We start from the raw sequence: 20,969 nt of genomic DNA on the forward strand, positions 1-20,969 counted from the left end.
GCGCTGATCCAACAACTTTGGAACGCGGCACGTAAGGAACATTTTAGGCGAATCAAATTACGGTATTCATAGCTGAGAAAGTTTTAAAGTGGATGTCTAGGTTCTGAAATAGTCGTGCCATTAAATATCGCACATACGAAATCGAAATAGAAAGGTCGTTATAAAGCTGTCAGAGGATGCATTAAAGCGTAACGAGATTACTAGCGCGAGGCGAAGTAGATTACAAACACCGCTCGCGTTTTTTACCATTCGGCATTTATTAATTCGCGTCCTCTTTAACGTGTTTGTTGTGTACATCGATAAATATATAAATATTTTTTATAGATTAAACGCGGGTGAGTTGGACAAATACCGAATTATTAATTACGAGAGAATACACAGAATTGTAGGAGCTATGGTGGATAAATTAATTGGTCATTAGAGCAATTACTGTAAATAAGTGTTTGCTCAAGAGTCTGTTTCTGAGTATGATTACAGCCACACAATCGAATAAATTTTCATTTCAGTAATTGCTTTAATAGCCAATTAAATCATGCACCATCGCTCCAATTATTTACACGTACAGCAAAAACACTCCCGTACAGATATTGTTGATTGCTTAGTCGCAAAATTATGTGGAAAAATGCTGCATTGGTGATCATGTAATTAACTAACATAAAATTTAACATCCACGTAATCAAAGTTAAATAGTTTCTGTTTAAACGTATTTATAGATTCAAATAAAAGACAAAGCTTTTAATGAAAGCATTGATGCTTTATATATTTTCGCTTCCCTGAACAAATACGATCTTTCTTGGTGCATCGCGTGAAAGCTCACTCAAATCCAAAAAGGTCCAAGAGCAATCATAGATCTAGCGTTACATTCGTCACAGTTCGTTGTTTATAAGTTACGCTTCATTTGTCGACTGTCTAGACGGGGTGAAAAAAAAAAAAATATGCATTGCTGAAAAGCACAACGGTGGTTCGACGGCGAATTTTTCGGAAACGCTGAAAGCTCGCATTCAGCCGCAATCTGTTTCGACGTTCAGTCGCCCAGTCTGTCGTGCGCATCTGAGTTTACTACAGCTTCGGCTGAATGCATTGCACGCGAATGTTTCCACAGGAGGGATTCAATGTTTCGTGCCCCGCGAACGTAGACCTCGGTTCGAATTATTTTCAACTTCTCGCGCGCGCGAGCTGTAGTTTTAAACGTGCTTTCATTTTTTCCCTGTGGAACATTCGAACACTGCCGGGACTTTTTGCGGAACCAGCGTTTCGGTGGTCGTTGAACCTTTCAGAGAATTATTGCTATTGTTCGGGAATGCACTGATCATTACAAGGGATCACGTGTCCTTTCAATGGGAGATGTATCTTCTGTACTTTGTAATTTCGTGTTTCTTTGTGACGGTTTAGTTTTTAACCCTGCACTCTTTTTATTCGTTGGGAACGATTCTTGTGTCTCGAACATGTGACTCGTCAGCTTCTGTGTACTTACAGAAAGTATGTACGAGAAATTTCAGATATAGGGGACCAGATGAAATTCGAGGGAAAAAGTAAAAAGAACAAATATCGAGAAAATTAATTTGTACAAACTCATCTTTAAGGAGGACTTTCTTCTACTACTGTTAAAATTGAAAGTTAAGGCATTTTTCATTGCTTTGATGAAGCATCGATTGTTTCTCCACTGTCCATGGACGCCGTGTTGTATAAATCAAGGTATTTATACTTTTCAAATGCTCATATGCATGCAAATGCCACTGTCTTCTCCTATTCTTATGCTGAATATAAACGCATTCGTAAGCAGCCCGCGACTGCTATCTACATTTCCGTATCTATATTTAATAAAAGATGAACCTGGAGGAGACGTATCGACATCTTCACGACTCGGTCCACGAATAAATGCAGAATATATTTCGAAACAATTCTTGTATTATCAGCGCGTCATGTTTCTATATTATTTGAATACTTATAACGTGATTTGTCAATATTTTGTCCAACCGAGTATTTGTCAAATCTCTAACTTGTCGAAGAAGGGCAGAGAATTTGAAATGTACCTACGTCACTCAGATAATTCAAAACGATGATTTTTAGAATTTAATGTAGAATCCAGAATCCAATTTTCTCATGGGAAGCTTCAAATTCATCTGACATGCGTGCTATCGAGTACGACTTAAACGTCCGACTTATTACAATACTTGTCACTTCAACGTGTGCGGATGATTGGTCAATAGTGATAGCAGCTCGGTATTATTTGTTTCAAGAGGTTTTAACTACTTAGAAAATTCGATCAATGCACGACAAAGAATAGCACATTACCATCAATGCTGAAAAAACGTCAACGCAAGTAGAAATATCGGGTAAAGGTCAGACATAATACTCGAAACGTTCTCCGTCACACACGAACCTCAACAAAATTTCAGAATTTATTTTCTCTCGATCTGAAGTTTGTTATAAATCTTTATTTTACATATTTTACTTATTTTATCTTTCAGAATTCTCTCCTTTTAGGTCGTATCGCGGATTTCGGTCCACCCTGTGTAAAATCGAAGGCGCTTCGTGCGCTGTTCAGCCTCGATGGCATTCGATGACGAACTATGGCATGCCATAAAAAGACCCCGTATAATATCATGTTCTGCGTCGTATCCTTGCACTGATCTAAGCTGTGTATAGTACGTTTACTCTGAATCATTTTTAACCCAAGGCGTATCAATGTAAATTTGACGTACCATACTTTCAGATGACTGTTCATACAGGAATGGATAAGCTATGTAAATTCAGTTTTGAAATTCATGTCAATCTAGCATAGCCAGTCCTGAAAAGAAGTTATATCTGTAACAAATGTAAAAACAGTAACGTTATAAGGGATTAGACGAACAGAATTACTAAAAATCCCAAACTGCAAAAGGAAATATTTAATTCCAGAGCTTCCGTTATTTAAAACTCAGACGAAACTGCTCCTAGAATCCTCTAAATATTACTTCGACGCAACATTTCGAAATAAATACCATTAACATTTCTCTCAACGTTCTCCCAGCTGTTAACACTGCGACAGCGCACTACTACGTCCCCTCTCCCGTTTCTGGAAACCCAAACAACGAGTCCGCAATCGATAGAAAATACTCCTCAATGAATACATTTCAGGCCGTATCGTCACTTTGTCCCACACTCGGTTGGCGTCGTTTTACCGATAAAACAGAAACGAGTTTTCAGACACAACATTCTTGAATCCCACTAAAGAAGTTCAAGTGCATCTCCCGAGGTGAACAATTCCCCGGTTCTTACCCTTCATTGTTCCTCCGGTTCGCTTCTGCATGTTTTACCTCCCCTTTGTCTTTCTTTTCTGCTTCAATTATTCGCTTTCGCCGTCTGCCTCTGTCCTATGCCGATGCACTTGCCCTTCCCCACGCGTTTCCACTCGCACACAGAGACGGGGAAAAGCGTGTAGCCCGCCCACAGTGGCCCACTTACGTTCGAGGTCTGCATTTGAGGCCCTTGATGCCACGAGAACCTCTTCTCGGCTCGTACCGCACAGAAGACCGCCTACGCGCGACCTCACCCACTGGTCTAACTGTATTGGTAACGACGACTGGACAGACCGCTCTGCCGCATTATGGGGTTCCCAGATCTCTGTCGGGTATTGTCTTTCCCGTATAAAACCATTTGAGAAAGTGATTGCGATCGGGGTCAAGCGTGCGTAGACTTTGATAAGCTGATCCCGGGATGGACTTTGATGAGCTCGATCCTCTTTATCGGGAAGACACTTGTACTGGAAATGCAAGAAAAATGAAGGGAGCTGTCACTTTTGAAATTTTAATCTTTTTTAGTTTTAAGAATTATTGTTTTGTGCGACGCCATAGCGCGCGAACTCGCGAGTGAGACGGACCTCCATTTATTGTTCGTCGACGGGAAGTTCTTCGACTTTTTTCCCGAGGACGGGGAACTTTCGACGAGTCCCTTTCGCGGGGCCACGTCAGGACCGACGATTCTCTCCTGGCCGAGAATCTCATTGTACACCAGCTGCATAAATTCATTAACGGTAACTCCGGCGTGATAACGTTCGGATCCCTCCATCGTAAATTGAATTTTTCGATGCATTTGCACCGGCGCGACAGACCCGTACGGATTGCGCATCCCGAATTCGCATCCGAAATTCGGTGCGAGGCTTGCGCGATCGAAATCGAACCGAAGAACTAGAGAGAAATAAACGATGATCCTGTCTACGCTGTGATGAATAAACAGACAACGTAATGTTCTGAAAATTAAAATCGAATGTAACCTATTCCGAAACTTGACAATTTTGATCATAAATAGACGCTTAACTTTCCGTAGACATCTTGCGAAGAAATTGAAATTATACAGGAAATCCATCTTTCGCGTTGAAAGCCTTTCTTTCACGTTAGAAATTTCGTTTCGCGGCGATAGGATCAAAGCAACCATTCTTCGGATCCATCAAAGCAGTGCCCGACCGCTTTGAAAGATTTCGGAAAGCAACTCAAGCACGCCATCTGTGGAATACCTTTTACGATTCGAACAATTCTTACGGCGTTAGTGCGAGCCGTTGTACAGTGTGATATTTCAACGATCTACCGGGACAAATGGTAATTTTGGACACTTTACACTTTTTATACGTAAAGATCTTATTACAGCCATTGAAATCGATCTTTAAATTAGGAACCCCCCCCCCCTGTGACAAGTATAAAAAATGATTTCGGCCATTAAATGGAAGAGTCACGTGAGTCGAGCGACTTAGGGGTAGTAGCTTCGGACAGATAATGGTGGGCGGCTGGTCATCCAACCCAGTGCTAAGGAGAAGATATATTGGCGGCTTCAAGGCCAAACGGCTTTCCGTACCTCCCTTACCACAGCATCCTCAAGTCGCCTTCTCATACCAGCTTGAGCTCGGTAGATCCTTCAAATTAATATCTTCATTTAGGTATTGTTCCGTCTCGACACCTAATTTGCTTCGGTGTTGCAATCGAGCTGTCATCTGTGCGCCCACAATTAAGTTGTAAATGCAGTTGAACATCAGTCCGTCGGAGAATAATAGTAATTAATATTCAGAGTAGATTTATTGCTGATTCGAATACGAATTTATCATAAATTCAAGAGGTATCTTCCTTTTCGTGGATGTTCAGTATCTCAGCGTTGACAAGCCAGAGGATACTTTCCGAGTTTGTGATATTTTAGAAAATGGAGGTATCCAAGAGGAGGTGATCTAATAAAAAAAAAAAGATCCCTCGTATTTTTTCAGTGTTTCTCATGCCGTTTCAACATGTTGTCCTAAATTCTCATCATCGACAGTTCACTGATTAATACGGTACGATTGACGGCATCGAAGGCTTGCTTGAAGTGAACAAAAACTATATCTATCTGAGTTGCTAGTTTCTAATGCGTCCTGTGTGAAGTTAGCCGACTATTAGCGAAAACCCCAGCAACCAAGTTGGTTTTCATTCCGGTTCGCTGCTTAATGCAGACAGAGTTTGTTTCAGTTTCGCTTATGACTCGAGTTACTTCGAATTGCAGAATAGAATAGCATCGTGCAAATGTGACTTCCTCCTACGCACTTCTTGATGTGCTATAGAGGAGATGAGGAGGGAGGGAAGCGAAGAGGGAGAGCCAACTAATGGACCCTATTATGGATGGAGATCTAGACGATTAGAGGAATTGGCGGAATGAAGGAATGGAGGAATGGTGGATTCTGATTTGGAAGTTGTATATGTTTTTGACCGTGCAATAGGTATAGTAATAGTAGTTTGAACAAACAGGTCGTCGCATGTTCGTTGAAAAAGCATCATTGTCCTCTGGGAAAATTGTCTTTAAGGATTCGATAGATTACAGTGCTCGTTTGAGCCAAGATACCCTTTCTCCTCAAAAGCGATCGTTATACATGCTGCAGTGAAGTTTTTCGGCATCACGCGTCAAAGTTTAAGGCCAAGTGCATCGCGATTCAACGAAACATATTTGACGTGCTCGCTATAAAGGTAAATTGGCCCCGTGGACCGCAACACATCCCGTCGAAATGAGCCGGAAGTAGGCATCCGCGCAAAAGCTAAGAGACGTCGCGTTCGAGATTTACGTGGCATTCACGTGCCCGCAGCCGGCTTTAAGCGCGCTCCGCTGCGACGAGGGAACAATAATCTCGATCGTGCCGCGTTTAACGAGCCACCAGATTTACCATGGAGCCGTCGTGACATCGTAGCCGGCGATTCCGACACGCGGCCTCCGATTAGACCAGCCAGCTGTTTTCGTCCACGGAAATCCTCGGACGAGCCCCTAGGACGTTTGGAAAAGCGTCGATACGCGTTCTGCTCATCGTTGTCGTCGCTCAACGTTTTCGCATTCGCAGCTTTCCCGTGCATCGATTTATTCGATGAGTACTTATTCCGAACCGTGATTCTTATTAATATTTAAGCGAATAGGAAATTTTACTGTTGAATATAAAGTGAATTTATATCGAAACGGATTCTCCAGTAAAAGCTGAGTGACGATATAAAAGTATTTTTAAGATGCAATAAAAATTTTGATAAAGCATATAAATTTCTTCCAATCACCAACAGTACGTCCAATTGTCCCACGGATTATGTGTTAAATTTAACGTAATCGATACCTATCGATAGTTTGATGGCATTCCTTCGTTCAATCGTATCAATTCCAATCGTAAACCTAACGAGAACGCTATGCAACGGATTTCAATCAAAGTAATGATCGACGATTACGATTAAACTGCGTTAGTTGTCATTCACGATTATGAATTGCTAGTTTATCTGTTGCGACGATTAACGATTGAAGTAATCGATAGTTCTCATAGACAATCGATGAATGACAAACGAGCTAGTGGTTAATCGTTGATCGTGACTTACTGCTTAATGATTAATCTTTGATAGCTAATAAGATAGATGTGAGCTACTTAATTAATTTTAAATAAAATTGTATCTTGTTTCTCTGCTATAATTAGGATTTCAAGTGCAGTATAGCGAGAATTGTTTACAGGTTTCTAATTAAAAAAGGTGAAAGAAGTTTCATTCTCAAAAGATTCAAACGTCGCAGACTTGAATAATCTATTATCCTTAATGCATAATACAAAAGGTGAAATCTTCTAATCTGGTCGTAAAGATTATCTCCACTTGTGGCATACTAAACAGTCGCGATTATCGTCCGCTTAAACGCCTCTATTCGCGAAATGACGCAAATTTGTGTTAAGATGCCTCCAGAACTGTCGCCCGATATCTCGGAATATACGATAATCTGCAAATGAAATCTCGTTAGTGCCACATTGTCGAAGTTCTATGCCATAATTGTTTATTCGTGTACCTACCAAATTCCCATATACCAGAGGGATGCACATACCCAAAATCTAGCATCGTGTCTTCTTAGGCTGCATTCAATTGTAACATAACAGAACAACACTTTGAGACTTCAAAACTCATAAGTAACTAATATTTGTAAATATTTAAACAAGTTACAATTTTTCTCATAAAAGACTAGACACCATCAATCATGGATTTAATTTTGATATTGTTTGCCTTAACCGGCGTTGTTCCGCGATTTATTTCTCGCGTAATTAAAGTTTCTAAATAACGGTAACATTGAAATGCGACCGATGCGTAAAAAGTGTCTTTTATTATATTTATTTCACTGTTTACCCATGGATATTTCATAATTTATTTTTGTTTACTATCCAGTAGAAATGACAGATGGAATTTACGAGACGAATATCAATTATTTGAACAATTTATTTAATCTTTCGAAATTTTTTACCTTTATATTTTACTTGTGATTATGGCACTGTGGCATTTGTCATTTTCGAGCGAAAGTCATATGGTATATGTTATGAAATTTATTTCGTTAGTTGTACACGTTTTATGATTTATTTTCTTTTTAGGTAGCAGATCGAAAATATTGACAGAGTCACAAATTATTTTGAAAATGTTTATGGAACGTTGTATCTCGATCGAGTTATACTATTTTTAAAATATAAAATATGAAATATAAATATATGTTTTTTTTTTTTTTTAAACACGTTCGAATTAACCTTGTGATTATATGCTGCAAGGATCGCTCGCTGTGTGTCGAGAAAGCACACACCGCAGTTAAAGCGTTAGAACGTTAAACTTTGGAAGCGCTGGGAACGTTCGATTGCGTTTTAACGTCAGCTTGACGGGAAGCGTTCACAAAGCGGTAAAGAAAACTTCGAGCCGCTGTCATGAACGTTAAATCGCAAAGTTGTCTCGCAATGAGCGCTTATTCGCCGTCTCTAGAAATAGAAGAAGCTATTTCCTTGGTTGCTACAGACCCAACTTGAGGGGATTAGTTTAAAACGATATCCTGAATTAGATTCGCAACGTTTACTCTGCTAATAAAAAATAATTTAAGTAGACAAAAAATTAGGCAAGAGAAGCACTATCTTCTCGAAATATTTCAGCATCAGAATTATCCACCGTTCAGGTTTAATCCTTTTTGGGGAGGGAAATATGAATTTATTTCGCATTTTCTCTCGTGATTGCGCCTGTATTTGCATCAGGTATAAGTCTTGTAATTATGGAGGTGGATAGGGACCTCGTAGATAGGGAGTTTGTTATCAGTTACGAGGCAAGTACATTAGCGTGGCGAAACTACAATCTTGTGATAACACTGCGCCGCTCTTGTACCGATAGTATTAACAGATTATAGAAATGGCGCGCTCCGCTGAGAGTTTACGAAGTTCGCAACGGTGCTGATTTTAGAACGCGTGGGTTCCTCCTGAATTATCATCGATCGTTATTATTACGCAACCAGATTCATGTGCGTTTCATATTTTTATATGTATCATGCACATATTATACGAATGCGCACGCATCAAGCATACCTTACGACACCTGATGCATCGAGAACTATTCCAAGGGAGTCCTTTTACCCAAGAAAACAGTGTGTTCGGGGAAACGAGAAATTTCCCTTCTCGCCCCGGTGCAGAGAAGCGAATAATGGTTCCTGGTGGTGAATCCTTCAAATATTAGCTCCGTTGGAAAAGCTGTGATTCACCGCGGACCGAAGGGAAATCAATTTTTCGATGGCCGATAGATTCGAGGCATCAATGAGAGATTTCTAGAGTCACCGACCGAATTAAGGTCTTCTACACTGAATTTCACTTACAGCTTTCTTTTCCCTCGGCATCTTTCAACTTTTTTACCGATCCAAGCAATTCGGCCGCGAGCTTTCGCGAAGAGTTATAGGCTATCTCACTCCTAGCAAGGAACACCGTCTTCGCCTTTCGACCAATTACGCCAATTGCGCCTAACCGTAGGACGCTTCATTCGGCGAACATACGAAATTGTAAAACTCTATTCTAGTTGGTATTCCTGAGAAATTGATATAGGTTAGTTTAATGTATTAATGCGTGATCGATACTTAAAAAAAAATCAACGAAGTATCAACTACATTTCTCCAGTCGAAATTGAATTCCCTAACTTTCATCGGAGTTCATTACGCCAGAGAACACAATTACCGATCGACGTAGAGGAGGCCGACAGGTGAAAACCGATCGAACACCTAAATAACCGTCGAAAGAGGATGCTGTTATTTCATTTTCTTCTCGCGCATACCTAAACCATGCTCAAAGGGAGCGGGTGTAAGCGCGTGGCTGCAACTATTTGCCAAGCGTCGGCTACCATTTGTGGATTCAGCTGGATAAATTGCGGGTTAACCGACAACAGTGGCAAGTGCGCCGTGTTTAATATCAACGTGATGTACCACAGGATTCGTTAAAAATTCATACGATGCTTAATCGACCGACCGAAAACCGAATGAATCCATTTCCCGTTCGCATCGGGCATCTGCTGGTCCTTGATACGCGTGGCAGCTACAATTTCGAAATGTTTAACCTTTCTCAACGCGCCACACGTTGCGCCAATTACACGCATACGATTCTCCAGGAATTTTCCATTTTTATTGTAGTCAAATGCATTACTTTCTTTCTTCAAATTTAAGGATACAAATATTATCACTTTTTTGGTCTTTGAAGATATGGCCAAGCACAAAGCACTACTCGGGCAATTAAATATTCGAAACAATTTGAAATTAATTGCGCCTACGATAAAAGCGCTCCGTCGAATCTCTGTTATCTCGAGCTATTGCTATTTTCATAGTTAATTTGGAATAAATTGGACGAAATACTTTGTGCTAAATTCGGTTCACCGCTCTACATATACGCACAGGTGGAGTGTTACTAATAAGTCGTTAAACAACTGAAAATGTTGTTTCAGAGTTTCGGATAAAGTCTGCTAACCAGAGGACACGGACATTATACGCTGATCGCAGTTTAATAATTAAATCAGCCTCGCCGCAAACGTGTATCAACTCGGCTCGCATTTGGCGACGCTACTGATATTCGAATGCAATTACAGAAATATATTTTATATTTTGTATTCGGAAAATTCAAGTATGAGAGCTCTACGAAACTGTAAAATGTTTCCTCAAACGTTCAGAAAGGAGAAAATCTGGAGAAAAAGAAGTATACTTTACGTTGAAACATGAAGCCTCGTGCTTCGCGTTCGCTGGACGTGTGCTCGCATTAAAAAATCCGTGTTTTCGTGCCGCCTGTATGTTCTACCTTTGCTTTTAGAAGCATCGTCAACGCAAGGTAATTTCGCATTTCGTACGACTTCCGTGTTCTCCGAAAGCGCGAGCCAGCCACCGTGTTAATGCATCGGAAGGTCATAACTTTCTCATACAAACGAATAAAGCAGAATTAAATTTTTGCTTGCTTGCTTCCTACCTGCGAACAAAATATTTTTCATTTTTCTCCGAGGTAAAGCATTTTTCGAAACGGACCTTCAAAATTTTATATTTTAACAAAATCCAAATCAGTATCAGATGTATCTAATTTTGTTTATTCTTCAAAATTGAGGTAAAACTAATTATTGCGATAGAGAATGAATCTTATCGATAAATTATTTTGTTCCCCACGTTGATCTCGGTACTTTTATTGTTTAAGTTACGCCACGATTGCTCTTACAGGTGAATTCTGTTATTAAGAAAACAAAATACTAATCCCCTTTGAGCAAACCCTTCGCAACAATATATTTGAACAGGGAAATGTGTTCGATGGGTGTTGTATCACAGGGTCTAATATTTGCCTAGCTCGCCAACAGACCATTGGATCACACCGCTCGAGAGGATTTCATAAGGATCCCCGTTTCTCTTCATTAGCGACAGCGACAGGGTCTGGGTTCACGGCGCGGACGTGACTTCTCCCTTACTTTTGGGATTAACCTTCTGACAGGGGAGCGAAGTTATAAAAAACGGTTTTTAAAATCTGTATCCCTTTTGCACCCCATATTCCTTCCGTGCGTGACAAAAAATCGGAATCAAATATTTGATCTGCAGCGTGTCCCATTTTTCACGTCGATAATCGTGTCACTTATAATAAATCTTGAAACAACGTGGAGGGTTCTTTTTTCGTCGCAGTAAATGGAAAAAACCTAGATGTACAGAAGGTTCATATAAAAAGAAAGGAATATCCTGGAGAGTAAAAGGACACATTTTCAAAATTTAAATAACGGTCAGATTAAATTTTAGAAACTCATACATAGTAATGTGTTTAATCCCAACTATCACTGTTTTGATAAACTTTCTACGAGATTTTGGTTCCAACGTTTCCTCGTTGGAACACATTTTCCTCCAAGCTTTTGTCGCGAAGGCTCATGGATCATCAATTAGGTTGTCACCAGAAGATCAAGATTACCATTTTAACGAACACGCTCAATTTTGCCAGACCCACTTGAACCAGATTCTGCTTTGATGTTTTAGGGAGTTGTTTTATCCTCTTCCAGTATCCCATCTGTTCCTTCAAAGTCAAACCACTTTTCCGCAGAGTGTATCGGATCTCTTTTATATAACCGAATCACTTGTCATGCATTTAGAAGATCAGTCAATACAGAACAGTGAATTTCTTTGTAAATCCACAAACAGTCCAAACCAATTACAGCCGAGTGATCTGTAGGCTATAACTTGTCACCTGGAAATTCACTAATATCATTAGCTTATGGGATATCGACTAGAGGGTTCAAATCGTAATTAATATTGTGATATCGACAGTATCGATTCAGGATTATTGCTATCGCTAGCTGTTGGGACTCAACAGCTGACGTCGGCTTGCGCGTGCACATATAAGAGTAACAGAAGCAAATAGGGAACAATACGACATCGAAGCGCACTCTCCTCCAGCCAATACAAGACTCTCTTTTCGAGCGTGCCGCCTTTTCCTTCGTACGAGCCGCGAAGCTTCCCGAAGAGGATTCCCGGACTGCATCCTCGTCTATGTGCATACGCTCGCGTGAATTTCAACGAGCACCCATGTGTTTGCTCGCGCTTGCATTTCGTGCGGGGATTCTGCGTACGGCAAAAGTATGCGATAAAGTGAAATGCAATTTCAGGTGGCCGTTAGCCTCGCGTTTATACCTCGATGGAGAAGCTTCGAATGTTGTTTTTTGCAGTTTGGTTCGACAGGTGATTCTGTTCGGTATTTTCTTTGATGCTGAGCACCCAGCTTGACTTTATCTAGGGGAGGATTCTGGAAGTTGGACCATTCTCGACAAAAATATTTCTGTTGAAGTTCTCTATTTATTAGACGATATGAAGCAATCATTTTATTAGAGTTTTTTGAGGAAATTAAGAGCAGGGGGATAAAACGTACATAAGGGAGGTTCTAACAAACATGCAAAGTAAAATTCTCACAACAGTAAAGTAAAAAATTAGCACGTAGTATAAGGTTGTTTAAGTTGTACCGTGCTCAACATTTTAGTGAATTATAATATTTCTGACGACAAAACGTGGAAATATGGAACACCCTGTGTATGTCCTCCGGGAGAGACAGACAGAGGCGCAGAATTGAAACTCCCCGAGATATCAGAACGCCGAGCAAACAAATTGATACCCAATGCAGCGTAAACTTTCCTCGAACGGAGGTTATCCTTGAGATACGAGATGCCTGCACCTGGGGAACTTTTTACTTGAAAAATAGCGAATGATGTTTGCGTAAAACAAAACGAGGCGGATGTCTCGCCCCTTTAGACGTTTATAGTTTGTCATCAAAGTTTCCTGTTCGCTCGGATGTGCTTTGTAGAAAGTCTTTCATTTTTCCACCAGCTATTCATGTCCTCTTCGTTTCTTTAGTCTGAATCTCTATTTGCATTATTTTTATTCCAATGTCGCTGTTTGTTTATACCTTTCTTCCATTTTACACATTCTCATACGGATCATTTTTGAGTTTATAATTTCAGCTTATAGTTCAAGAACTTGTTTTATATTTTTTACGTGATCATTCATCATGTTTAAACTATATAATAATTTTATCGTGAAAAGAAATAGGGAGAGCGAGACACAGCAGCAAAGTGCAAATTGACCTCCAGGGCAAAAATGAGTTTGACATGTCCGCTATTAGGGGATCTCATTCCAGAACGAACTCGATCCTCTTTTTACGCGGATACGTTGCAAAGTAGACCGTGGAAAACGAAATACAGGTTCCTGACGGCAAAACAGAGAATTTATTTCGCAACTTTCAAAATCCAAGTAAAAAGTAGAATGAAAACTGTTCAACTAACGAAAAGTTCCGATTAACCATGCTGAAAAGTTCTGATGGAAACCAAGACCTACAAGTTTTAAATGTACGTGTGCCTAAAAGAAAATTTATTATTAATCAATTTTGAAACATACCTAAAGTATATATAATATACCAAATAAAATACACGTTAAATCATTTAAAAGGTAAAACATGATTTAATTCAAGTTTCTGTTCTTCATCGGTCTCTATAAAGATATGAATGTACATAAATATTCCTAGTTCACTCGTGAATAATGTCTCCTTCCCCTCTCTTTCTTTTCGTGTATGAATATCTTATGTGACGCAGTGGAAAGGCACTCGCGAGAGTCACGACGGCTGAGCAAACGTATGGCTGCGATATCCGACATCCGTTCGTGTCCATTCGCGTCTCACGTGCGATGCAGCATGTCCATGATGAGGTGAATTTTACAAGATGCAAGTTCGAGGAATCCTCTTCCACGGGGTCGACCCTATCGTGGCGCACGTGACGCTGATTTAATTTTTCCAAGGATACCGTTGTTCACGAGCTCACGTTCCGCACGCGCACGTGCAATGATAGAACGTATGCGTCCACCTGGCGTCGCACGTCTATTTGCATGGATCTGCGTTTACTACATAGAAAGTACGAGCGTGTCTGGAATCAATTTCGCGCGGAGGAGGCCTCGGGGTGATTTGTTTCAATTATTTCCCGGCGAAATTGGAACTCGTTTTACTTTTCTTACTTTTTAACGACGACTATCTTAACTCTTTGCACTCCGAATTATATTTCAATTTCGTTACCAGAAACTCTCAACGCTGCTTAAACAGTCGACACTGATATATGCTGCCACAGGATTCCCCTCGATTCTGAATAATGGCCGTTTGATCACATAGCCGGGTGTGCAAGCCCATGCTTATTTTCACTTACCAAGATCACCTGGAGCGTATCCTTTGCCAAATATTCGTTTCCAAGCGAACGATGACGCCGTGTGTATTTTACGCCAGCACGCCAGGTCCACGCTTCTAGACCCGCGTATCGCTCAAGAATTCATGATACGTTGGCTTTGATTCTCGTCCAATTAGCGGTAAAATTCACGTTCACGCGTATTTCTACTGAGAACCTCGCGAGCTGTATCACGTCGACCCTAACGCCTGTGTTCACTGTTAAACATCGTTAAAGGTCTATAAATAAACTTCTGGTAGATGAAGTGCTAAGACTGAACTGCCAAGTTATTCAAAAACTCGAATCTTTTCACGTATTAATTACACAAGTACAAAGAGCACCAATTATAACCGTGGAATTATTAATCCACGAAGGCCCATAGTTAAACATTTTTGGCAAATTTTTCGATGTACTGTACGATTTACAATGAATAAAATATGAACACATTTTTAGGTCGTTGCTCGTTGAATAAAGATTGGAATTTGGATTATAGAATTAAATATTTCACAACGAACAGATAAAGACCCGTTCCACTGAATAAACGTAATAAATTGCCGCATGTTCATCTTATTCGTCGGTTACTACCGAAATAGAATTTCGCACACTTCTACATTCGAGCAAGGGAATTTGCACAGCATATTATGGAACACTTTCGGTAAAGCTATCAAAAAGCGATTTCACAGAATTTCCGGTTTTTATTGTTCGAGTGGTTGGAAGAAACTTTAAGTTGAGTGGCCGATCGTCGGAATACGAAACGAATAATTGGAGAAGCAAGGAATTGTCGAATTCAAGCGAAAAGCTTTCCAACGGCCTTAAAACTGCTCAAGAGAACCGTTTGTCAGCGTGATCTATCCAACAATGATACTGCAAAGTCCCTATCGTTTCTTTCAATGATCTTCGATGCAAGCAAATGGATCCTGTTAATTCCAACCTTGAGTTACTTTAATTAGATGAATTGTCTTAGGTCACTTAACGATACTTCCCATTATCGTAGTCCTTACCGTAGATAGTATTAGCTAACAGTGCCCACCCGCGGCGGAGAATCAGATATTCGCGACTGGAACACCCCGAGACATCTCTTTGCCTGTCTCCAGCAAATTAACGATCTTCAGAGGTCTTCCACGAAAACGTTTAATCCAGAGGCGCACGGTTGTGCGAGGTCTATAGCCGGGGAAGGAGGGCGTCGTCAAATGAACAATTCAAGCGACATACAGCACACGTCCCGGGTTTGCCGCTCCAAAACCCGTTGGCTCGTAATCTATCCCGCACCGAGCTGCACGCAAGTTACCACTCCTCCGTCAGGGCAATCTCCTTCGCCGCATAACCCGATAATTCTAATTACCCTAACAAGATCAATAATTTCTCTCGACCTCGGCGCACGCTGCCGCCTCGACGCGTAATCGTCCTACGAGATTTCTATCGACGCCCGAGCTAGGCCGATTTCGTCGATTTTCTGGGTTGCTAGCTTTGATCGCTGCTGCGTACGAAGGGTTTCGTTCGTTACAAATCGCGTGGCTAATAGTCGCTTGCGACCGGGAGCTGACAGATGATACGCGAGTTCCAAACATCGAAATTCGTTAACCGTTTCACTGCGAGACGATTTCGATGGAATTTCTAAGGGCGTCGCTCGTACGGAGTCGCGATCGTAGTTTAAGCGCTATTCGGTATAAATGCTTAATTATATATTTAATAATTATTAACAACAATGGATTTGATATTTGTTAAGAAAGATTTCTTTTTCTTTAGAAAAACTTGAAAAATAATGTCTTTTGAGTGTCCTTTTCATTATTGAAAAGCCTGGAATCCTGAAACCTTATACTTCAAACCATATTCAAATTTGAACCGCTGATATTATGCGGTTTTCGTGTCAGGAATTCCTCAAAATTGACCTGTTTTCGAGGGTAGCAGGCTAGTTATAGGCCTTAATGTGGTTCGTCGTTCCATCGCGATTCTTGCCGCATCAGGGCGTGCAGTGTTCTATAATACCATTGGTTCTCCGGTATGGCACAGAGTTGGGTCTCTCTCGAAAGACCGGGTCTCCTTCGATCCAGTCCTTCGATTAGTATGGTCGCGACGACGCTCGAATCAGGGTTGCGGTTTCGGAAGATCGCCATCCACTCTCGGCCTCAACCGAAAGCACGCGTTGCATTAATGCACGCCAGCGAGCCAGTCGAGTGCATACGTCCACTATTGTGGTCATTCGAAGATGGATGCGGCAATCCATTGCTGCACAAACGATGGGCATTTGCGGGGACTAATCCGATTGAGATATATAACTTTTCCAAGGGGACGAACCCCATTCAGGTATCACGACAAATGGGAAACGAGACCGCAAGAATTTTCCTCGTTTCTGCCACCGTATTTTCGGGGAGAATTAACGATTTGTTCGTGGTAGAGGTCGCCACGATGTTTGAGGTAACATACGAAGCTCACGGGAAAAGTCCAGGGCTAAGAAGAATGTGGCACGAGTAAGCAGAATGTGGACAGCGTCCAGTAATTTGTGCCTGCAGCAGGCGTTACGATGCCGGACTAAATCGTCGACCCTCCAAGGTCTCCTTACATCCTTCCTAATCAATACTTTCGACGATTTTTCTAAAAGAAATTTGGGACGATAGGTTCTCAGCCACGCGAGTATATTTTTTTTTAGTCAAAGAGAGAAATTCGGAATGGAACAATTTTAAACAGTAATATAGAAAATTTCGTTTTGATCATCCGTTACTCGACGCTCGCAGCTGTCGGCCATCGCACGCACAGAAAGGTTCCACTGGTTGCAAACGATTAAAAAGTGATAAAAATCGCGTATACGTCAAATAAGCCCGAAATTGAATGACATTTGATACATGGCCATTTTCGAGACCGCGAATTTCGTTTCGCGTGGTTTCCGAATCCAATTATGAGTCATCCTCGACAATGACGACGCCGAAGTTTTACAAAAACGTCAAATTTGTGTGAAAATTTGTATACTTGTATGCTAGCATTCTAATCAAAGTAAACAAAAAAATTGAATAATGACAGTGTCCTACATTCCCTTCTTTTATATAACTCTTACGATATATTTGCATGTCTTTAAAGATATATACCAATAGAATTACCCAATTATGTTAACATAATTATAATTACAACAAATATAAATATATATTGTAAGATATACAGAAACTTAGAAAACATATTCTCCTAATATTATTCCATAACAGTTACCGTGTTGCTCATACCTCCATCGAATTCAGAGTTGAATTTTCATAGTGTGTTAGCCATAGTCAGAGATGGAGGAATTATATTATCCCTCCCAGTATGTTCACGAAGAACAATATTTCTACACACGCAGATGGGACACATAAAAGTACGATTATGCGAAGTTGTAAGTGTACTCAGCGTTCGTTATACGGATATATACTTAATCCGAACTTTAATGAAAGTTATTCCGTCGATACCGTTAGAAACTTGCTCGCGAACGCGGCGGCGCGAACTTATAATACTCTTCCTTATAGTCATCCGCGGTGAGGCCCAATCGTTTTCCCATAAAGTTTTCCGCTATCTCCCACCGAAGAAGGTAAAGACACCTGAGACCGGAAGCCGTGCAATATCGACGGAGAACGATTTATCGGTTAATCGATCCGTCGCGTCTCTGAAATGAAGTTACGAGCGAACAATTTTGATCCTCTAGCTCGCAACATAAACCGTAACTAAATTTCGGTTAGATTGAAGCTCGGTCAACTTTCTCGTGTTAAAATGTAACAGGCGATCGCGTTTTACGTTGGAAAAATTACGAGGATGTACTGGCTTTCGAAATATAATGCAATATTTTCTGTGCGATAATTCGTTGACCTTTGGGAAGGGTTTAAATAGGAAAACAGATTCTGAGACGCGAACACGAGTATACAATTTTTTGGTGCACGCATTAAATTATATATGGATTACTATTGATGAGTTACGAGCGTTAAAAATAGTTACGCCCTTGCGACCGCGCTGAAGTTTTAATATCCCCAAGTCAAGACGACGAAAACCGTTTTCAAGAAGGCGACGCGAGCACAGGAAGTCCCGGCACAGGTTCCCAGCGGCGAAAAAGAAGCGATCGTTTAATCTCGGAAAACGCGGAACCGCTTTCGGGGGCGGTATCAACCGGCAGCAAATAGAAACCACTCGGTGAACCGTTGGGACGAAATTTTATTTCAGACGAAACGCCGAAAGAGCGTTCGTTACGCCTCGTTTCCATGGGCGAGGGCGGCTCACGGCACGTCAGATCGCCTAGGGAAAGAAACTTGAAAATCTTGAAGCAGACACGATGCGTCTACCGGGTAGGCGAACTTTCACCCTCTGAATTCCTCGTTTGTACGATTCAGCCGCGTAATCTAATGAGCAAACGCCCGAGACTCGCCATCCAGCCCCGGAAATTGAAGTATACATTATAAAACGCCGCGTTTTCTATGCAGTTTCCACACCGCCGTCATAAAACCAGGTCGCGCATTCCTCGAAAGTCGCCGCATTTAAATATACAGAACTGCTCGCGGTCCCTTCTAACGTCTGCGTCTACGCTGGCTCGCAATTTCACGGGGAATCTGATGTGAATCTCAAACCTCTTGACCAAACCGTACCGACCAAATCCCATAGTTCCACTATAAAATTTAATATGGCGCTCGAAACATTTAATATTATTAAACCCACGTTGACGAGAGTGAGATATGGACTGCAATATATGAAATGAAATGTACAGTTTGACTGCCACTAATAATGCGTTATTAGATAAGTATTTATTGGACCATGCAGGGCAGATTGTTATGCTCATTAAGCTTCCAGTATGGCCCAATGGATCCGCATCTAATCATAATAATATTTGACTGCCAACTCTGGATGCACGTATTAAATTATATATGGATCACTATAGATGAAATATTAGAAACTATTTAATACTGGTTTGAAAACTATAGTGAATTGATTGCAATTTTTCTCTTTAGTAAAATCATTATTCAAATTTATCTTAAGGAAATACTCGAACCAACCAATTAAAAAGTCTCAGAATTTAAATGCTCGAGTCAGCGCAGAATTAGTGGCGTCGCACAATATCCAAATTGAACAAAATATTATTTGTCTCAGCGACAAGAATTTTGCATTTACTCCACGAGCCATTTTCATTCATTTTTTAGGAGTGGAAGGACTACAATCTTCAGTGGAACGAGTCCGAGTACGGGGGCGTGAAGGACCTTCGAATTACACCTAACAAGCTTTGGAAGCCAGACATTCTCATGTACAACAGGTAACTCGATCTTGTTACATTTATTTTAAGAATTTGGCATCGCGCGATAAAACGATGAACCTAATTAATACGCCAATTAAAAAGTTCATTTAAAACTCGAACGTTCACTTCGCCGGGCAAATATTAAATTAACGGCTAAATTTATTTAAGTAAACAAACTCACGAAGGTATTTGCGAAATAAAAGAATTTCGGGTTAATAATTTCTGTCTTGACGGAACTTGAAGAATATCCGGGCTTAAAACGTTCTTGAAAGGAATTTCGATAAACTTTAGCGCGAACTTCCGCAGAGTGATGTGAAATTATATTGCGAAAATCGTGATCTCGTGTTACGGTGTTAAACTTTGATAAAAACAACATTTTAAAAGATATAAACGTCGAAATAAACTTATTTCAGACAAGTTTAAATGAGACTGTCATTATTCGCGTATCGTGTACCATTGATTACTCGATTTTGTTGCGATTGTACTGAAGGACATATGACATTTAATTGATATTTGTATAGTACCTATTTCTGCTCAATATTATTGTCTAAAAAAAAATACAGAAACAAACGTTTCATTGGGAAATACTAGAATATTCCAAGGTGATTATTGGAGACAGAAGCTGTTTAGAAGTCGGAATTTAATTAGAACTGCTCGAGGAATGTTTGACGCGATTGGAAATGCAATGCAGATTGACGATGCAGAGTCATGAGACTCTAAACCGGAATATTTGACGAGCCCGAATTCTGCTCGTGGTATTTTTCCCCTTGCGAAGCCCGGAAACTGCAAAATCGAGCTAATTCGCGGTACACGCAATACGTTCGCGTAATCCGATGCATTCGAGCTGCAATTACACCGGTCTGCATCGCCGCGAATGTTAAGCTGTCGACTTTAAAGCGAGTTTTCAGATTCGGTTCATCAATGTTTACTGGACTTCCGTAATCCGTATTAGTTTCGAACTCTGGCATCGGAAGCTGCGCAAGGAAACGTCCAGTTTCCACCTGGAGACGGTTTCTCCGACGGGAAGAAAGGAAGAAAATGTAAAAACTACGATAAAAAACGAATAAACGTAAACGTAAAAATAAAATGAAGCGTGACTTATAATTCATAAGCATTGTAGTCTGGGCAAGCTGTATTTAAACGTTTGTTACTCTAGATCCTAGGGTCCTTTTCCGTCAGGAATTACAACGTTTAAATAAATCTGGCTCAGACCACGATGATTAAGAATTATATCGATTCTAAAGCAAGCCATTTAACCT

At 40.6% G+C, this 20,969-nt stretch overlaps 2 protein-coding genes across 5 annotated transcripts in view; one reads left to right on the top strand and one right to left on the bottom strand.

The window, feature by feature from the left end:
• LOC128888228 (endocuticle structural glycoprotein SgAbd-2-like) overlaps positions 1 to 20,969 on the bottom strand; it is a 469,661-nt gene that overhangs the window by 412,522 nt on the left and 36,170 nt on the right. The gene's annotated exons all lie outside the window — the stretch shown is intronic.
• The window catches only part of LOC128888213 (neuronal acetylcholine receptor subunit alpha-7), a 257,970-nt gene that overhangs the window by 103,501 nt on the left and 133,500 nt on the right, over positions 1 to 20,969 (top strand). For all 4 annotated transcript variants that reach the window (XM_054144917.1, XM_054144914.1, XM_054144915.1 and 1 more), the window contains one exon: positions 19,619 to 19,728. In XM_054144917.1, coding sequence (XP_054000892.1) covers positions 19,619 to 19,728 — 110 coding nt within the window. The remainder of the gene's footprint in view (positions 1 to 19,618; positions 19,729 to 20,969) is intronic.

Source organism: Hylaeus anthracinus, unplaced genomic scaffold, assembly GCF_026225885.1.
Source record: "Hylaeus anthracinus isolate JK02 unplaced genomic scaffold, UHH_iyHylAnth1.0_haploid 11989, whole genome shotgun sequence".
NCBI classification, from domain to species: domain Eukaryota; kingdom Metazoa; phylum Arthropoda; class Insecta; order Hymenoptera; family Colletidae; genus Hylaeus; species Hylaeus anthracinus.